The following is a 21,015-nucleotide window of genomic DNA, read 5'->3' as shown; positions in this document are numbered from 1 at the left end:
TTTTTGGTTTTTCGAGACAGGGTTTCTCTGTGGCTTTGGAGCCTGTCCTGGAACTCACTCTGTAGCCCAGGCTAGCCTTGAACTCACCGCCTGCCTCTGCCTCCCGAGTGCTGGGATTAAAGGCGTGCGCCACCACCGCCCGGCTACACTGATCTTAAATTATTATTTTCTGGTTTGTATTTGTTTTATGTGTATGGATGTTGCCTACATGTCTGCTGTACACCTTGTGTGTTTAGTGCCCTCGGAAGCCAGAAGAGAGCATCAGATCCCCTGGGAACTGGAGTTACAGATGGTTGTACTCTGCCATTGTAGGTGCTGGGAATCCAATCTGGGGCCTCTGGAAGAGCAGCCAGTGAATGCTCTTAACTACTGAGCCTTCTCTCCAGCCTCCTGATTTTAAATTTTTATTGAATATTGTTTTTGCTTGTTTGTATTTTGAGACAGGATTTTTCTGTGTAACAGCCCTGGCTGTCCTGGAACTTGCTTTGTAACTCACTCTGTAGACCAGGTTAGCCTTGAACTCACAGTTTCCCTTTCTTTCTTTTCTTTTTGGTTTTTCAAGACAGAGTTTTTCTGTATAACAGCCCTAACTGTCCTGGAACTAGTTCTGTAGACCAGGCTGGCCTCACAGAGATGCGCCTCCCTCTGCCTCCCGAGTGCTGGGTTAATAGTGCACCACCACTTCCCAGCTAGTTTTCCCTTTCTTTTCTTTTTTTTCCCTTTTCTTTTTTTTCTCTGTGTAGCTTTGCGCCTTTCCTGGAACTCACTTTGTAGCCCAGGCTGGCCTCGAACTCACAGAGATCCGCCTGGCTCTGCCTCCTGAGTGCTGGGATTAAAGGCGTTCGCCACCACCGCCCAGCTAGTTTTCCCTTTCTTTTTTTTTTTTTTTTTTAAAGATTTATTTATTATGTATACAGCATGTGTGCCTGCAGGCCAGAAGAGGGCACCAGACCTCGTTACAGATGGTTGTGAGCCACCATGTGGTTGCTGGGAATTGAACTCAGGACCTCTGGAAGAGCAGTCAGTGCTCTTAACCTCTGAGCCATCTCTCCAGCCCAGTTTTCCCTTTCTTAACTGAGGGTTTTTCTTTTACTTTTTTCCTCACTGATTACATATAAAATATGCATAAATATTGGCTAAGTGAACACAAGATGAGATTTGAATTTTGTTTTGAATGATGAATTTGTAAGAGGTTCATTTTAGAGATAGACAATTCAGTTATTAAAATGATGTATTCCAGTGAACCTATGAGAATTTGAGATGTGACAAACCCATCTATTAATATCCCATTCTCTATCTGCCATTTATTCCTGTGCTGTAAGGAAACTTAAGAGTCTGATGAAGGAAATGGGTCAATAAATGATTGTAGTCTAAAGTAATAAGGTTCTTAATAGTTTGAGTTCTGAGTCAATTTAGTTTTTGCACAGTATTTGGAGATTGAACCCAGGGTCTTGGAAATTTTAGGCAAGTGCATGCAACTGAAAGAGTTGGGGTGTTCCGTCTTTTGACAGAGTAAAGACTTACACAGTTTAGTGTATTAGTGCTGTGGTGGAAACAAGGTAAGATAAAAGGGTAGAGAATGGATAAGCTCCCTTAGCTAACACATTCTAGGACATTCTCTTTGAAAAGGCATTTGAGGGAACTGGAAAACAGGAGTAGAGTACACACTGTAATGCCAATCCTCGGGAGTTGTGGGCTAGCTTGAGCTACTTGATGGGCACTTGCCTAGCATGTGCACAGCTCTGGAGTCAGACTCTTATTGCTGAGGAAAACAAAACAAAACAAAGGATTTCTGGAGAATGAGCACCCGTGATTGAAGGACCTGCAGTACAGAGCCCCTGGAATGTCCATAGGGTGGGCAGAAGCTTCAAAATGTGCAGATGCTGGTGTGGAGAGGTCGGACTTGGGCTATCAGATTGCTTGAGGGAATTATAGGCCATGTAGAGGTTTTGGAACTTAGTCCTGGTATAATGGAATACACAAGGAGGGTTAAGATAAATGGAACTAATTTGCCTTTTAAATTGTCACTGTAGCTACAGTATGGGCAGTGTGGTAAGGTAGAAGAGGGGGGTCTGTTGTAGTATAGGCACAAGATGACTGTGCTGTACTTTGAAGTGGAAGTAATAAATGTTTATAGTGTATGTTTTGAAAATAAAGTCAAGTGTGTATAAGGATGACTTTAATGTATGATGCAAGGGAAAGAAGAGTCTATGTAATGCCTTGGGAGTTTGCCTTGATCAAGCCAATCCTGTTTATTGGCCCTATTCTTTGGGGCTGATCTCCAAGGGAGATATTTGTTGACACAAGTCAGCTTCCTGTAAACAAACATTGCTTTGGGGTCAAAGTATGAATTGTTTTCACTTCTTTGCTGTTATAAAATAACTGAATTTATATTTTTTTTCTGTATTATGGCTATGATTTTTGTAGATTACCTTTCTGAAAATGAAATTATTGATTCAAAGAAGAGGTATATAGCCTATACATGCCTCTAATCCCAAAACTTCATGGAGGTGGGGGAGAGAGAGATAGAGAGAGAGAGACAGAGAGAGAGAGAGTAAGTAAGCCAAGGGCATTGTGAGTTCCAGGCCAGCCTAGGAGTCATGGTTGAGGTACCCTAACTTTATGAAAAAAGCAGTTATTAAGATAGCTCATAAATAAGACATTTGATGGTGTAAATTCATACTTTAAAGACAAGCCCATAAAAACTGAGAGTGACGGAAGTACCTGCAAGGGAGGCCTTCTACCCACCGAACCTTCCTCTATAGTTGATAGAAAAAGCTTGATTCTCAGCTGTTGGATTTATTTGTGAGAGTTCCTTGACTTTTAATATTCACAGTTTCTGTCATACATGTAACACATGCACATTGTATATTATTGTGCCTCTTCTAGAAGGACAAGGAACTTCAGACATTAAAAACTACCCTTAAACAAGATGTTCTCAGCCTGGCGTGGTGGTGCTCGCCCTTCCTGCCAGTACTCAGAAGGCAAAGCCAGAGGCAGGTGGACCTCTACAACTGAATTGTGTTGTTCGAATCTTAGTTTGTCTTTTTATTTTATTTTTTTTGTTTTTTTTCAGACAGTTTCTCTGTGTGGCTTTGGAACCTTTCCTGGAACTCACTCTGTAGCCCAGGCTGGCCTTGAACTCACAGAGATTCCCGTGCCTCTGCCTCCTGCGTGCTGGGATTAAAGGTGTGCCCCACCAATGCCTTGCACTTAGATCTTCTTTTAATAAAAAACCCAGAGCCAGACAGATATCAGGGTGAAAGCTGAAAGATCAGAGAAACAGAGCAGCCAACCACTAGTTCTTATCCTCAGCCTAAAGAGAGTGAGTTCCTGTTCATATCTTTCTCTGCCCTGCCAGTTTACTTCCTGGGATTAAAGGTGCATGTGCTTCACAAGCAAAGGCATGAGATCTCAAGGGCTGGAATTAAAGGTGTGTGTCACTACTGCCTGGCCTCTATGTCTAATCTAGTTGCTGTCTCTGTCCTCTGATCCTCAGGCAGGTTTATTAGGGTTCACAATACATCACCAAAAGCCTGCTCTACATAGTGAATTCCAGGCTAGCTGAGGCTGCATAGTGAGGCCTTGTCTCAAGAAGTCAGAAACCAAAACAACAGAAAAGATGATCTGCTTTTTTTTGGGGGTGTGTGTGTGTGTGTGTGTATTGTGTTGTTTTTTGAGACAGGGTTTCTCTGTGTAGCGTTGGCTAGCCTGGAACTTGCTGGCCTCAAACTCAGAAATCTGCTTGCCTCTGCTGGGATTAAAGATGTGTACCACCACTGCTCAGCTGCTTTCTGTTTTTTTAAAGTCTGGTTCTTTCTATATTACATGAATATTGAGACTTCAACTAGGCACTAAAGACTATTGGGGTGAAGCTATCCGTCTGCCTTAGCCTTCCTAGTTGCTGGTTTCTTCCCCAGTTTAAAAATTACATTTGTTTTACTTTAAGTTAAGGCCTTTGTGTGTATCCATGGCTGGCCTGGAACTTGTGATGTGGAGTAAGCTGTCCTTGAACCCACAGATCTGGACTTGTTTCTGCCTCTGGAGTGCTGACATTTCTAATGAATTATTTACATTCTTTCTTGTTTGTTTATTTTGCATTAGTGGCTACTATATATCTCTGGTGGTTCTGGAGCTTGCTATACATGTCAGATTGGCTTCACATTTTCAGAGATCCTCTTGATTTTGTCTCCAGAGTGTTGGGATTAAAGGCATGTGCCACCACACCTGGGAAATTATTTACATTCTGAATAATTTAAGTTGCCCACTCCTGTCTTTGTATTAGTGTACACATTTTTGCCATCGTGTAGGGAAGTATGTGACTGGGTGCTTTGAAGTCTTTAGTGCCTAGTTGAAGTCTCAAGATTCGATATTTGGTCGTTACTTTTCTGTTTTTTTCATTTGCCCCATTTGTGTGCCATCAAATGAAGGCTAATCCTCAGCTCTTCCCCCACCTCCTTGGCATGTGGTGCTTATTATGCCACTTGAATTGAGTTGGTTAAATTCCTTGAAAGGCAGTATTTACTCATGGCCAGTGTAGAAAGTTCCCAGCACTCTCTGGTCGGTCATCTTCTGTAGACTTGAGTAGTTACTTCTGATAGATGCTCTGCTGGTCATCCAAAAAGTACCCAAAGTTGCACAGGCCTATTGGAGTGCCTCCATGTATTAGTTAGGTTATTTTATATTCGGTTATTTATCAAAGTCTGGTTTGAGAGATCAGTCCCATTAATGAACCATGAACATTCAAACAAATACTTGAGCAGTTGTGCTAGTGTATTACGGAGTAGAGGAGAGACGGCAGACGGGGTAGGCGGGAGCTGATCTGCAGCATGTTTGTGGTTGACTTTCTGTAGTGCGGCCGTGCAGTAAGTCTCTCAGGTTGTAGAATTTTGTCTTCTGTATTTAGAGAAATCAGATGTTGTGACTGTTCAGCCAGTGTATAATGTGATTGTAGTCACACATAGTAATTGAATAGTGACTGCTGTCAGGGTGGAGGTCTGTCTTCAGGGTGACCAGAAGGAAGGCTTTCCTAATAATTCATTTTCAAAGATTGCTGTGTGCTACTTAAGTTGCTCTTCAAAGAGGAATTGCTTTCATGCTGTTACGGTTTTGATCCTTGTAGGCAGTTTACACTTTTTATATATATCATTAAGTCCCGGTTCTTCCATCCTGTAGCTGGATGTAATGTTCCCCAGCCGCTGAGTACTGAGTAGACCCGCACATCAGTGGAGGTCCTATGGCAGAGGAGCCTGACCTGGCTCAGTCAGTTCTTGTTGGGCAGTAGCGTCCAGCCAGGTGGGAGTCTGCTTGATTGCTGTCACCCACAGAACAGTCCATTGTTGTAAGACCAGCCAAGTGGTGATTTATTTACGCACATTGAACAAAGCTGATGCCCAGTGCACTGTGCACGTTCAGAATATGCACATTGGTAATTTTTGAGAACTCATGAGAATGGCAAACAGCTGGCATTCATCCCAAGAAGACTGAGTCTTACTAAGTAGCCAAGGCTATCCTGGAACCCACAATTCTCCTGCCTCAGTTGCCCAAGTGTTAGGGTTTGGGTGTGGCCATGGGTCTCCTTTTGTCTCTTTTTTTGAGGCAGGGCTTACTATATAGCTGAAGCAGGGACTAGAACGAACTTAGACTGGCCGAAACCTAATGGCATCTTCCTGTCTCAACTTCCAAAAATGTTGCATTTATAGATATGAGCTGTCATGCCTGCTTTTTGGGTGCATGTGCGTGCGTGCGATATGTATTCCATTTGTGTGCATGTGCATGTTTCTGTATTGGAGTGCCTGGACGGAACCTGTGTTTGATCATATAGACACCAAAGATTGATGTAGGGTGACTTCTTTATTGCTTTCTACTGATTTATTTATTCATTTTGGTTTCTTTGTTCATAAGACATGGTCTCACTATGTAGTTCTGGCTGTCCTGGAACTCACTATGTAGATCAGACTGTCTTTGCCTCCTGAATGCTGGGATTAAAGAATGTACTACTATTCTGGGTTTCCACCTTGTCTGTAGTAGAATATTATTTTAAGGTGTGTTACTTTTGTTTATGTTGCACTTGTTTAACTCTGTGAGGCTGTGTTACTGTGCCTGTGTAAAACACCTGACGGTCTGATAAAGAACTGGCCAGTAGTGAGGCAGGAGAAAGGATAGGAGGGACTGGCAGGCCGACAAAAGATACAGAGGGAGAAATCTGAAAAGAGGGATATAGCAGCCAGAGGAGGAGGAGGAGGACTCCAGGGGCCTGCCACCTAGCTACACAGCAAGTAAGAGTAAGATTTACAGAAGTAAGAGAACGGGAAAAGCTCAGCGGCAAAAGATAGATGGGATAATTTAAGTTAAGGAAAGTTGGCTGGAAACTAAGCCAAACTAAGGCCGGGCATTCATAAATAATAATAAGCCTCTGTGTGTGAATTTGTTTGGGAGCTGGGTGGCAGGCCCCCCCAAAAGAGCAATAAGATAACCAGCCACACTTGTCTTTGAGGGCGTCTCCCCCTGAGCCTGGAGCCCACGGTTGTACTTGACCTGATGGCCACCAACTCTTGGAATGCACTGTTTTTGTGCCCCCAGGCACTGCTGCTTTGTGGGTACTGGGGATCCAGACTCAGGTCTGCTGACAGCAAGGCAGAGCAGATGTTTTCCCAGTAAACCTCTCCGTGTCCTGAAGTCCCTCTGAAGTACTCCTGTCTGCACCATCGGGCCTCACTCAGGCTGTTGTCACCAGTCTGGGTCTGTCTGCCTGTCTGTCTTTGGATCTGCCAATGAATGACATTTATGAAGGTTTAGATTCTTCGTTAATATTTCATGTGGATTTCTCATTAAATGTTAAATCAGAGACCTAATTAAAATATTATTTAATATGTATTTGCTTGATTTTCCTCCTTCAGAAGAAGGATTAACCTTGGAAATGTAAAGAAGTGCTCGGCTGGTAAATGCCAGTTAGGAATGGCTTTCAGGGTTCTCAGATAAGAGTAGAAAGAATCTGTGTCAGAGCACTTTGATAGTGTTTCTCTAAGCTGTGGAATATTCCATCCCCTGAGCCATTTTATAAAGTGTCCCATGAATCATTGCTCAGAAGCCAAGCAAACTCCGTGGAACGGTAGTGGTCAGACGGGTCCTCAGAAGTTGGACGGGCTGTAAGTACTGCACTGAAGGAAGGTGCAGTTAGCTTTAGGAAAAGAGAGAGAATAGACGTAAGGTGCTGGCTTAGAGAACGGATGTATCACTGTTACACATTGGTGGTATGAGCGGAGAGATGATTTTTAACAGTAATTGGGTAGACACTGGCTAGTGTACCTTGCACTTGGTGCTGTTGTCGTTTTTATGAACACACCTGGCTCTCTGGGACTCCTGCAGGTCACAGCTTGAGCAGGATTGACTGTTTTGGGCTTTGCCCATTGTGTTTCACTGTGACTCTGGGACTGGGGTCATAGTTCATGGTAGAGCCCTTGCTTGGTGGCTGGCTTTGAGTTAGGTCCCTAGTATGTAGGGACCTAACCCTGGAGGCTGAGTATGTATGTGTAAACTGTTCTATGGTTGTTCATTTTCCATATAGAACATACCGTAGAAGGGTATTTCATTTCTTTAGGTTTTACAGATTCTAAAGATCCACTGGATATGTTAATTTTTAGACCTATAAAACCAGTGGTACAGTTTTAGTCTTTCAAGATGTATTTTTAAAAGTTTATGTGTATTAGCCGGGCGGTGGTGGCACACGCCTTTAATCCCAGCACTCGGGAGGCAGAGCCAGGCGGATCTTTGTGAGTTCAAGGCCAGCCTGGTCTACAGAGCGAGATCCAGGAAAGGCACAAAGCTACACAGAGAAACCCTGTCGCTGGAGTTACAGGTGGTTGTGAATGCTGGGAACAGAATTCAGGTCCCTCTGGAATTCAAAGAATATCAAGTGTTCTTAACCTCCAAGCCATTTCTCCAGCCCCTTTATTCTTTTTATTTATTTGGGTTTGTTTTGTTTTGTTTTGTTTTTTGAGACAGGGTTTCTCTGTGTAACAGCCCTGGCTGTCCTGAACTCTGTAGACTAGGCTGGCCTCGAACTCTGTCTCATCCACCTGTTTCTGCCTCCCAAGTGCTGGGATTAAAGGCGTGCACCACCACTACCCAGCATTTATATGCTTTTTTTGACACGGGGTCTCTTTCTGTAATCTTGGCTGTCCTGGAGCTTAATATATAAATCAGACAGGCCTCAAGCTTGCAGGGATCCTCCTGCCTTTCCCTCCCAGGGTGCTGGGATTAAAGAAAGGCTTTAGCCAACGCACTTCTTTAAATAAACATTCTTTAATAATTAAAAAATATTCCAAAAAATACAATTAGGATCATGTGTGAAGTAATTATTTTAAACTTCCTCAAGGAAGAGGCTTTTGAAAGTCCAACTCAGGGCTGTGTGTATCTGTCTTTTCCTTCATTATTAAAATCTTATACATGTACATACACGTGTGTGAAAGAGGCATAGTATTTAAATGTATGATTCTGGTAGGTTCTTAGGCTATGATAGCTGGGTTGGGTGGGAAGCTTTATGGAAGAAAACGCATTACTATTTGAAGGTTGGTCAGACATATATCTGGAGTGCTAATTGTGTTCTAGTACAAGCAGGGTAGTCACAGTGTGAAACAGACAGGCTTTGGGGCAGGACTCTTTCCTCTTCTTTGCTTGTTTATTTACATATTTTTAAAAGAAAGGATCCAGTGTGTAACCTTGGAGAACCTGGAATGCCATCTGTAGACCAGGCTGGCCTTGAACTCACAGAGATCTATCTGCCTCTAACTCCCTAGTGCTGGCATTAACAGGCATGAGTTAGCACTTGCTTTTGTTTTTTCTGTACAGGGTTAGGTTCCAGAGAAGAAAGGGCAGTGGAGAGGGAGGTTCCTTCACCTGCCTAGACTTTAGCTGGGAACTCAGGGCACTCACACAGGGAAGCGCAAGCTGTAGAACGTGGAGAAGAAAAATAGTTTCGGCCTCCCTGAAAATGGAAAAAAGCCCAAACTAACTAGCAACACCTAAACAAAAGCAGACTTCTCTGACTGAGGCAAATCAGAAAGTCGTATGTGCAGCACCATAGTCTGCTCCTCTGTCATGTTTGAAACACTGCTTGTGAGGTACTGTGTTTTCTTTTTATTGCCTCCTTCTTCTCCCTCCTCCTCCTTTTTTTTTTTTTTTTTTTTTTTGAAACAGGGTTTCTCTGTGTAGCTTTGGAGCCTTTCCTGGAACTCACTTTGTAGCCCAGGCTGGCCTCAAACTCACAGAGACATGCCTGCCTCTGCCTCCCGAGTGCTGGGATTAAAGGCATGCACCACCACCGCCTGAAGGTACTGTGTTTTCAAGCCTCTTGTCCTGAGGGAAAGCGGAGAATGTTCTGATAAAATGCCTTTCAGTAAGGTTGGCAAAACATGGAAACCCGGCCATGGAGGCAGTGTTAAATTGAGGAATTAATCTCTTGAGATGAGATTTAGCTTGAAATTATACACATGAGCAAAACCCATGTAATTGAAAAGGGCACGTAGGTTTATGACATTGGAGTACTCTAGGGGACTTAAAAAAATCAGAATATTTGTTGAATTTTGAGGGCATGAATTGTAAGAGAGTTAAGGTATAGCCTCAAGTGCAATGCTGGTAGTGTACTGCCCTGATTCCACAAATTTGTAGAAAACAGCAGGGCTTGGCTTTGCATGTCTTTAATCTCTGCTCTGGGGAGGCAGAGGTGAGGTGGCTCTCTGAGTTCAAGGCCAGCTGGGTCTCTATAATGAGTTCCAGGTCATCCTGGTCTATGTAGCGAAAGACCTTGTCTCAAGACAAATAAAACCAAAAAAATATGTGGAAAGCTTGGATAGTCATAATGTTGAATGTGTGCCTAAAAAAAGGTTTAGGTTATGTTTGGTGTACAGTGTTGAGGAGGTCTGTTCACACTGAGTACATGATGGAAACAAGCATTTTTGTTTGAGGAGGTGAGTTCTTGGCTATCTGAAAATTTGGCTGTGTAGACTGCATCATTCCCCAGGGATTTCAAGCTTGCTGGTAACCCAGTGGGGACATCAGGAGAGTAGAATACAGGAATGTAGGCTGTGGAGAGGGTAGACTGAGGGAGCAAAGGAAGTGCTTTTTGGGAAGAAAGCTCGGACCTCAATGTTTGTGGCAGCAGGCTGTGTTGGTACACATTGGTCACACAACATAGCATGTGCATGTCCAGTAGGTTGTCTGCAGCTAATTTGTGTTACGGTTCTGTGGGCTGAAAACAGCAAGCAGGACATTGGGGTGCTGTGCCATCGCTGCTGGGGCCTCACTATCTGTAGGTCTGCATATTTATCCAGTTCCCAGGTGGTGCCAAGGCCTCTAGTCTAGGGGCACACTGGAAACATGGTACCAATTATTTCAGTCTGAAACTGTTAGTCAGGATTTTAAAACCAACACTTTAAATGTTGGTAACAGTTAAACACAATAACTACCGTGTTTGAACACTTTATACCAGCATTGTGAAGCCAACATCATTTAATGGATTACATAAATAGGTTCATATGCTAACCTTAATTTTATATTTTATTTTTTAATTTTTTTAAGGTTAAGGAAAAGTATTGAGTGTACTGCAGGAGTGCAGTGGACTGGTAACTAGAATTCTGCTTGCGTCATAGGGCTGTAGGCTGTAAGAGTATCCATTGGGGAGAAGTAGCATTATGGTCAGGTGTTTCCAGATGTGTGATTGACACTATTTGAAGTTGGACAGCCCAGATTGTACAGTTCTGCAAGGTCAGTTTGAATCACTGTGTAATTTCTTCCGTGCAAATAAGAGCCGTGTAAGACACTCAGACCTGTGCCGTTGCAAGACAGGTCTTTTTTTCCCTTTTGCAGAAAAAGAAACTAATTTTTTTTTGATTTATTTATTTTATGTGCCCTTGGAGATCAGAAGAAGGTGTCCAATCTCTTAACTGGATGTGAGGTGGTTGTGAGCTGCCATGTGGGTGCTGGGATTTGAACCCAGGTCTTCTGCAAAGAGCAGCAAGTGCTCTTAACCACTGAGCCACCTGTAGTCCAAAAAACTAAAGTTTTGTGCAGCTACACCAATACTCAAGCCTGGGTCTCTGACTCCAAGACCAATATTCTTAATGCTGTTTGGCCTACTTACAAGATTCCTGGAATAAATGTTTAAAGTCTACATGTTTCAGTTGTAAGTTTTTGTCTGGAAGGTAATGATCTGTAACTTAACCTCAGAATGGGGACTTAGTGGCACTTCTTCTGTGACATGTGCTATTCCAGAGTAATTTAACAATATGATTTTGATAACACATTTGAATTTAGTATTTATTGTTGAATACCAAGCACAGAGCTCCACTGGTACCCTGTAATGTCAGTTATGTAGCTGGGTCATTAACAATGTGAGGTCAGCAGGAAAAGCAAAGTGTCAGTGTAAAAGTCATGTCTTAAGATGGAAACTGCCTGAGTGGTGGGGTCACGGGCCTTTAGTTCCAACACAGAGGCAGAGGCAGGCAGATGTCTGTGAGTTCGAGGCCAGCCTGGACTCCAGAGCGAGTTTCAGGACAGCCAGGGCTATGACTGTGTGAAACCCTGTCTCAAAAAACCCCAAAACCAAACCAAACCAAACAAAGATGGGACGGACTCTGAGGCCGCCCTTACTGTATTTAGCAGTAGCTTCCCAGTGCTCGTGCGGCTCTGCCCTCTGGGGCAAGCCGAGGGAGGCCCTTGACAGTGAGCTTCTGAACGTGCTCTCCTATTGCATGGACACAGCCTGGAACCCAGCTCTTGGGAAGCTGAGGCAGAGGATTGTTGTGAGTTTGAGGCCAGTCTAGGCTACATAGTTACAGGGTACTCTTCCTTTGTTGTAATGTAAGACCCTGAGTCAAAAACCCCAAATCGCCGGGCGGTGGTGGCGCACGCCTTTAATCCCAGCACTCGGGAGGCAGAGCCAGGCTGATCTCTGTGAGTTGGAGGCCAGCCTGGGATACCAAGTGAGTCCCAGGAAAGGCGCAAAGCTACGCAGAGAAACCCTGTCTCGAAAAACCAAAAAAAAAAAAAAAAAAAAAAAAAAAAAACCCAAATCATAAGAAATCCAAACTACAACAAGAAATCGTTTTCAGATCTTCTTTTGACCACAGGGACAGCAAAAAAACAAAACAAAACAAAAAAAACCAAACGAAACAAAATCAATGTAGATAATCCTTGAAAAAGACATGATGCTGTCATTGTCAGCCTGTGGAATGCGATTGTGCCTAGCTTTTCTGACTGATGGACTTTCTTAGTAGGATCGAATCTCCTTGTCTCTTTCTTCAGGACAGTAGTTGTAGTAGATGGAGGTTAGACTCGGATTTCAGTTGTCTAGGTTACTGTTAGCACTGAGAGAATTGAGACCTACCATATTGTAAGGCTGCCCTGGCCACCTGAGGTGTTCATGAGTTGCTAACCTAAATAAATCTTATCCCCAAGTAGCCATAGAACAGGTAGTACAGTATTTTGAATTAATGTCGTAGTGTAATAGCTTGTATTTAAATGCCCAAGAGGCCACTTGGTGACAAGCAGGCCACAAGTGCTCACTGAGTTTGTCCATGAGGACTGCACAGGTACAGATGATGAGAGCCGTGCTGCTGTGCTCTGCAGGGCTGCAGACACAGAGGACTGCCAGCGTGAGTCCCCCTCCTCTGCTCGTCCACTGGCTCATGCTGGCCATTTTTATTTGGGTGGCCTGGGGGAGGAGTCAAGGTTTTGCTAGGAGTCTTAGTCTGGCCTTAGTCTGGCTTTGTATCCCGGGCTAGGGTACAGATGTGTGCCACACTCTGACATCTTATATGGAATTTTATAGACCAGTGTGGAAACTGCCGAGTTCCAAATAGCAGATTTGAAATGATATATACTTGCTAGAAAAATAGAAATCCACATTAAAATATAAGGGGTGGGGGAGTACTGCACCTTCCAGCTAATGAACTCATGCCACCCATTTTTGTATTTTTTTTTTTTTTTTTTTTAGCCTGGTGAGATGGCTCGGCCACTAAAATGGCTTGCCAAGCAAATCTGGTGCCTTGAATTTGATTTCCAGATCACCAAGTTGGAAGGAGACAGCTAACTTGTGAACGTTGTTCTCTCAGCTGCACATGATGCCTGCGTGCCTGCGCTTGCACACACCATTTACACACAGAAAAAAGACAACGTTGTAGATAGACGTTTTTTTAGGATGTAGTTATTTGTTTCCCAATTTTTTTTTGTGTGTGTGATTATTTTACTGTCACAAATGTAATAGTCAGATAGCAGATTCATAGCCCTACATTTGTTTTTTGATTAAATAGTAACAAAAACATAAAGAGAACTAAATTATGATACCACTTCATTTTCTAGAGAAACACCAGATTTTAGAGGGAAGTGGTTTTTTTTTGTAGACATAGAAAATGTGCATGCTAAACTCACTATTAAAACTTTTAAAATATTGAATTGTTTCTGGTGTGCTTGATGGATATATGTGGACATGTGCATCATGGCGCACACTGGAGCTCAGAGGACAACGTTGTGGACCTGATTCTCTCCTATTACCTTACATAGGTTTTGGGGATCGAACTCTGGTTGTCAGACCTGTGTGACAAGCCCCTTTGCCCACTGAGCTTCTTAGCACCCTTAATTCATACTTTCGAACACAGCTTACTTACATTTGGCATTTTTCTTACCCTATCATATATATTGTTTTCTATAGAATTATGCCTTGTTTTAGTAGACCATTGATGTACCATAAAATACTGAAAGAAACAATTTCTAACTTTGAGGCATATTGAGAAGAGACTTTTTCAGGGGAAAGCTGTAATCAATATTCTTGCTGTTCTCCTCTGCTTATTACTGTTTCTCCAGTCATGACATTTGGATTACTCTGATACTTTTAAGGGGGAAATTATAAGGTCTCAGGTTGCCTAGCTGGCCTCAGCTCTAGCTGAGAATGACCCTGGCCTCCCAGTTCTCCTGCCTGAGCCTCTTGAGTGTGCGTATCACCGTGCCTGGTTTAATGCAGTGCTGGGGATTGAACCTAGGACTTGATGCATGTTAGGTAAGCACTCTGCCAACTGGACACCCCCAGCTCTCTGTCAGTATTGTATTTGCAATTACACTGTGTTGAGTACCGTGCTTACAGGTCTTGGCCGTCTTTCTTGTCTATGCTGATACTTAAAAAACTTATTGGTATTTGTCCATCTTAATAAAATGATCAGAATAATGGAATACATATGGTTTGTAAAAAATAATAAGGATTTCTAACGAAGGAAACAATTTCCACTCCATTCTTTTGTTTAGACAGAGCCAGTTGGGAGCATTTTACTTTTGGTCTCTGCCATTTTTGTGATAGTTTGAGTTTGAAAGGTTCCCAAAGCCTCATGCTAAGGCTAAGGGTTGCCTGTAAGGGATTGAGTCATGAGGTCATAATGTTTTAGTATGTGGAAAGACATTGCAGTAGGCGGGAAATCCGTCTGTTAAACACTACATTAGATACTTTCTAAGATGCACTGTTTTTATACCTCGCAAAGTGAAACACAGGCACACAAACACTTTCTCTTTTTGTATTAAAGATAAAAGCAAATTTGCATGGAAATGAATGGTTGAACTTAATTTTTTATGAGAATTATATCTTAGCTGGGCGGTAGTGGCTTATGCCTTTAATCCCAGCACTTGGGAGGCAGAGACAGGTGGATTTCAGTGAGTTTGAGGCCAGCCTATTCTACAAAGTGAGTTCCAGGACAGACAGGATTGTTACACAGAGAAACCCTTTATTGAAAAACCAAAAAAAAAAAAAAAAAAAAAAAGAAAAGAAAAAAGAAATTATACCTTGTCTGAATGTTTGATATTACAGGACACAGAGAACATTTCAGTGTTTTTCAGAATTGATTGCTATTTTGATCTTATCATCTGGTTTTAATTCCGAGAGCACTGCTTTACATAAATAATAGTACAGAGGTATCCCTTTCATTGCTTCATTGTTACTTTCATTATCAAAATAAACAGTTCATCTGCTTCTTTGTTACAGCCCTTGTAACTGAACCCTTTTCTGAGTTCATCATAAAACATGGAGTCTGCTTGTTTCTGTGCTTAAGCATGACTTGAGGATTCATGGAAATGCTTCTTTCATTTTCCTATCTGTCTGTCTGTCTGTCTATCTATCTATCTATCTATCTATCTATCTATCTATCTATCTGTCTGTCTGTCTGTCTGTCTATCTGTCTGTCTATCTATCTATCCATTTGTGTATTTTGTTTTTGCATCCCAATCAAAATTTCCCCTCCCTCCCCACTTCCTAGTTACCTCTACCCTGCACCTCATCAGCCCTTCTCCACCATTTCTTTTTGGATACAGGCTGGCTTCCCATGGATATCAGCCAGCCATTGTATATCAAGTTGCAGTGAGACTAGGCACCTCCTCTTCTATTAGGGCTGGATGAGGCAGTCTGGTAGGAGGTATGGGGAATTGCTTGTTTTATAAAAGGTCAAGATGTATTGAAATAATTGGGATTGCAAGTAGTCCAACCTAATAAGTGTAGAACATAAAAAGGGAGAAAGCCCTCCTCCCTACTTCCTCCCATCTGTCTGTTCTTCCTTCTTGTGGATGGATGGTGATGGCAAAATTTGAAAACTGTCACGATGTTAAATATGTCTTAGTATCCACTGTACTAGTTTATTTAGAAAATACTACACATATTTTACATTTCCTCTGTGTCTATGTTTGTGCAGGTGTGTATGCTCCACAGCACACATACAGTGGATGACTCTTCTTTCCTTCTGCCATATGGGTCTCAGATATCAAACTTGAGTCTCTGGGCTCTGTGTGCCTTTTCCACAGGCCATCTTGACAGACCCATACTATTTCCTGAGTAGATCAGCTTTCATTATTTTCTAGTATTTGTTTGTTTGGGGTAATACATGTTCTGAGGGAAGAGCTAGAATGATAAGAAACTAGTGAGGGCTATCACATCTGAAAGCAAAGCTCAGGCACCTGTCTGTCACCCTGGCTAAATGTGGCCATTTTGTGTGGGACTGCACCCATCTGAATGTTATGACTCTTGTTTTTGTTATTTCTTTTAAAGAGCTATTTATTTTATGTGTGTGGGCCTTTTTCTTGCATGTATGTTTGTGCACCATGCATGTGTGTGTACTTGAAGTAGGTCAGAAGTAGGTGTTGGACCCCTAGAATCCATCTGGCATTATAGATGGTTGTGAACCACCATGTGGATGCTGGGAATTGAATCTGGGTCCTCTGCAAATGCAATAAGTGCTCGTAAGTGCTGAGCCATCTCTCCAGCCCTTTTTATGTTTTATTTATTTGGCTTTTGGAGATACGATCTTTCATTGTGTTACGGAATGACCTGGAATTCTGTGCATAGCCCTGGCTACCCTTGAATCCCTGATCCTCCTGTCTGGGATTACAAGTGTGGCCCACCAATCAGGCTTAGAGTAAAGTAATGGCTGGTGACTTCGATAGAAGCCACATGCCCTTTGCCTTTATAGGGATAATTTATTACTGAAAAAGAGAGACTAATTTACTTGATGGGACTCTGAATGATGTCAGATTTTTTTTTTCATAAATGTTTTCTTACTATGCTTAATTACATGTTTTCATCAGACATAAACACATATGATGGAGTGCTTTGTGTGGGTCTGAACTGCCTCAATTTGCTGATACTGTGGAGGTGACTCAGAGCTGCATTCACAGTGACTGCTTCTGTGTTTCAGATATAGTGGATGACTTATTAGCTCATACTGTGATTGGAAAGTCAGTGGGGTTATATATGAAATCCTTAGTTTTGGTTTCTATTGGAAGTTTAGATGATTGTTATCACTCCATATTCCTGCCTGGCCCCACCCCCTAGTGATTATTCTTCCCAGATCTGTGTTTATGTCTGGCCACTGCCCCATGTTTCCTAAAAAAGGATTATCATGTTCAGGATCTCGCCTTACCACACATAGTAATTATTATTTGAAAATGGTAGTATGTTGGGGTAGTTCTAAATTACTGTATTTGACTAAATTAGTTAAGATAGTGATAGATAGATGAATTGGTGTACTTAATGAACAGTTTAATTTGCATTATTTTTATGATTTGCTGTCAAATGTCATTGATTTTGTGGGAGATTATTTTTAGGTAGAAATTTTGAGGGAAAACTCACAAGTCAGCTGGGCTGTGGTGGCATACGCCTTTAATCCCAACACTCAGGAGGCAGAAGTAGGAGGATCTCTGTGAGTTCAAGACCAGCCTGGTCTATAGAGGGAGTTCCAGGACAGCCAGAGCTACACAGAGACTCCTATCTCAAAAAAAAAAAAAAAAAGGAAAAAAAAATACAAACTCACAAGCCTGCTGCAGTTTTCAGTAAGTTCAAGATTTCAGAATGTCCAGGGGACCTGGGTGTGTTAGATTCCATGTGTGTGTGGAGGGGGATCTGGGGTGTATTAGATTCCATGTGTGTGTGGAGGGGGGTCTGGGGTGTATTAGATTCTGTGAGTGTGTGTGTGTGTGTGTGTGTGTGTGTGTGTAGGGGGATCTGGGGTGTATTAGAATCTGTATGTGTGTGTGGAGGGGGGCCTGGGGTGTATTAGATTCCATGTGTGTGTGGAGGGGAGCTAGGATGTATTAGATTCCATGTGTGTAGGCAGGGGGAGCTGGGGTGTATTAGATTCCATGTGTGTGTGTGGAGGGGAGCTGGGATGTATTAGATTCCATGTGTGTGTGTGTGTGCAGGGGGAACTGGGATGTATTAGATTCCATGTGTGTGTGTATATGCATGACAGCATGCATTCCTGTGCCTGAGTGTGTGGAGACCAGAGGCTGATAGCAGGCCCACTCATGGCTGTCCACCTTACTTTTGGAGGCAGAGTCTCTTAATGAGCCTTGGGCTAGACAGGCAGACTGTTGAGCTTTGGAGCTCCCCCACTTTCCATGCCCTTCTCTCGCCCAGAACAGGGGTTTACAGGCATGAGTCGCCATGCACCTTTTTTGTGGGTGCTGCAGATCAAATGTGGGTGGGTCTTCATGCTTCTGTAGCAAGGACTTGACTCACTGAGTCAATTGAAAATACATTTAATACACCTAACCAACTAAACTATACAAGAGTAGCGCAGCCTGCCTTCCCTGTCCTCAGAACATTTACATTAGCCTGTAGTCAGGCAGAGGGCTTTCTAGCAGCGCTTGCTCTTAGGTAATTCATCGACTTTAGGTGTGCTTTCGTGCTGTCTACAGTTTGAGAAATGAGTCGCAAGCCAGTTTTAATTGGGAAATATAACTGCTTTTGTCCGTGTCTTACAGTTGTTTTGGTTTGAGACAGTGTCCTGGAGCCCAGGCCAGCCTTGAATTTGAGCTTGCTGTGTAACCACAGATGACCTTAAACTCCTGATCTTTCTGCCCGTGCTTCCTGAGAGCTGGGGTTACAGACAAGCACCATCAAACTCAGTTCTTGTGCTACGTGGGTTTGACCCCAGGCTTGATGGCATACTAGCCAGAAGCTCTCTTCCAGCCTTTCCCTTTCTCTCAAGACAGCCTCTCTGTGTAGCACAAGCCAACCCTGAATTCAGCATTCTCCTGAGCACTCCTCCAGAGTGCTGGCATTATAGGAAGGGGACTGTTCTGAGAGTCTCCACAAACAAGTCATGTGATTCTCACTCATACTACAGAAAAGCTGGGCCTCTGCAGTCTCCTCCTCATTCCCATAGCCATTCATTTCTTGTGTCTTTCAGAAAACACTTGATACAGTTTGAAGTTTCATTTCATTTGGCATTGTTTTTTGTTTTAGGATTTTTGGTTTGTTTGGAGACTATGCTTTAGGAATTTATCAGACAGATGGACATATTCATGTATTCTGAGATAGTAAGCCCCTCTTCAGTCTAGCACTTAGTTTACGTCCAGTTTAAACAATGATTTCAGCTGTACTCGTAGATCAGGTGATTAATCTACTGTTCTTTGATTTCCTCACAGGTAACACAGGTAGCAAGACAACCGGGACCCCCAACCCCTTCCCCTTACTCAGCACATGAAATAAACAAGGGGCACCCCAATCTTGCGGCCACGCCCCCGGGACATGCATCGTCCCCTGGACTTTCTCAAGTAAGAAATGCAGGTTTTCTTTTTTTTTTTTTATTTTATTTTATTTTTTTTTTTTGCAGGTTTTCTTTTTAAAAGACATTTCCTATAATCCTTGTATTTCGGTTTCTCTAAAGGCAACTCTGTTCACTGATGGTTAGCCCTTGAAGGCTCAGGTCCCTTGTTCCGTGTGTCTGCCGGCAGCTGGCACTTTATGCTTTTCATCTTGGAGTGATTAAAAAAGAAACTGAATTTATATTTAGTTTTTCCCATTTGTTTGAGAAATTGGTCAGTGATTCTAAAATTAAGAAACTTGGGGTATGCTGAACCTGCCTTTCACTGTCCTCTGCCCTTCCCATTCCTTTCTGGTAGAGGGGACAGTGCTTTTTCTCCTTTCGGGAAAGGCGGATGACCTTTTCTATGAGGTAACTTGGGTGAGTTTTTTGTTTGTTGGTTTGTTTTTTTGCAGGAGTTCTTGGGGTTTATTACATATTGGGACTCTCAGCAGGTTTTACTTGATGGTCAGCACAGATATTCATCCGGCTTTAGTGCATCTCTGGGTCTCCTGCATCTCAAGTCCTTCCCTAGATACCGTCAGCTGGTGATGATGCTGTGATCACATGCTAAGAGCGGCCTAGAGTTAGGAAGTCTGTAGTGAAGGAACCCGGGTCCTCTGGAAGATGGACAAGTGCTTGTAACTGCTGAGCCATCTCTCCAGCCTACATTTAAAACTTGTGTTTTCATATTTTAGGCTTTTTAGAACTTGACTATTAGGGAGCTTCTAAAATTAATAAAAACAGTTCTAAAACTAGTGACATTTGGGGTTGTTAATCATAAACTATAGAATGTTCCCAACAGGAATTATAATTTGCTAGACCATAATCAGTCTGTTGCTCTATTAAGGACTATATGAATTAATTTGTCATGGACTCTGTGAAATATTTGTTTTTATGTAATAGAATTCTCAATTTTAAATATTTAAACCCTTACTTGTTTACTTAGCTCCTGGATAGAATCGTCCAACCTGTAATTAAGATGTATTAGTCTGAATCTCATCAAGAGAAAAGTTGCAGCAGCTTGAGTAGGGAAGTGGAATATAATGAGTTAAGTATAACGATTGTAGTAGAGATGGATGGAACGAGAAGAAAGGACTGCAAGTGTGTAAGAAGGGCAGATGCGTGCAGAAGCCCCTTTCCTCGGCTCATGTTGAAGCTGTGACTCCTCAGGGTGGAAGGGCCTCAAGTGCTGCAGCGCAGTTGAGCTTGCTCGAGGTCCTTCCTCTGGAACCTGCTAGAAGCTTGTCCTGTAGAATGTTGGGAAGCTTGTTTCTCTTGCACTGATCTCTACAAAGAGCTGCTGTAGTGCCAATAGTCCAGGCCTTAGAGTGACAGTGGGTGAATGGGTTAGGAGTCCCCAGTGGTGGGAATTGTGCCCACAGCTATGCTTGCTGCAGAGTTTCCTTTTGTCCTCTTCCTCACTGAAAATGTAAAACTTCCCAGTGACTCTCTAAGTCAGCCACACACTCAAATATAGCATTCACTGCACAGAAAATGCAAAAAGACCTCCTAAGCTTTGTGCCATTTTTTAGATGTGGTATATTAGTTTGCTTTCAATTGCTTTGATAAAACACTGGCTGTCTAGGGTTCTATTGCTGTGAAGAGACACCATGAGCATGGCAACTCTTATGAAGGAAACGTTTAACTGTGGTGGCTCACTTATAGTTCAGAGGTTCAGGCTGTCATCATGGCCGGACATGGCAGTGTGCAGGCAGACACGGTGCTGAGGTAGCTTCTACATGTTGATATGCAGGCCAAAGGATTAGACTATCTCACTTGGCATGGCTTGAGCATATATGAGACCTCAAAGCCCACCTCCACAGTGACACTTCCTCCAACAAGACCAAACGTACTCCAATAAAGCTATACCTCCTAAGAGTGCCACTGTCTTTGGGCGCCA

At 42.7% G+C, this 21,015-nt stretch overlaps 1 protein-coding gene across 25 annotated transcripts in view; it reads left to right on the top strand.

The window, feature by feature from the left end:
• Eif4g3 (eukaryotic translation initiation factor 4 gamma 3) overlaps positions 1-21,015 on the top strand; it is a 230,441-nt gene that overhangs the window by 52,810 nt on the left and 156,616 nt on the right. For 20 of the 25 annotated variants that reach the window (XM_052717676.1, XM_052717675.1, XM_052717655.1 and 17 more), the window contains one exon: positions 18,955-19,083. The exons of the other annotated variants lie outside the window; for them this stretch is intronic. Coding sequence is in view for 18 of the 20 variants with exons in the window: in XM_052717655.1 (XP_052573615.1) it covers positions 18,955-19,083 (129 nt within the window). In the remaining 2 variants the exon portion in view is untranslated. The remainder of the gene's footprint in view (positions 1-18,954; positions 19,084-21,015) is intronic. 25 annotated transcript variants of the gene reach the window in all.

Source organism: Peromyscus californicus, unplaced genomic scaffold, assembly GCF_007827085.1.
Source record: "Peromyscus californicus insignis strain IS unplaced genomic scaffold, ASM782708v3 Scaffold_5__1_contigs__length_169319896, whole genome shotgun sequence".
Classification (NCBI taxonomy): Eukaryota; Metazoa; Chordata; class Mammalia; order Rodentia; family Cricetidae; genus Peromyscus; species Peromyscus californicus.
The sequence above is the reverse complement of the archived record's forward strand: the minus strand, read 5'-3'. Positions and strand labels throughout refer to the sequence as shown.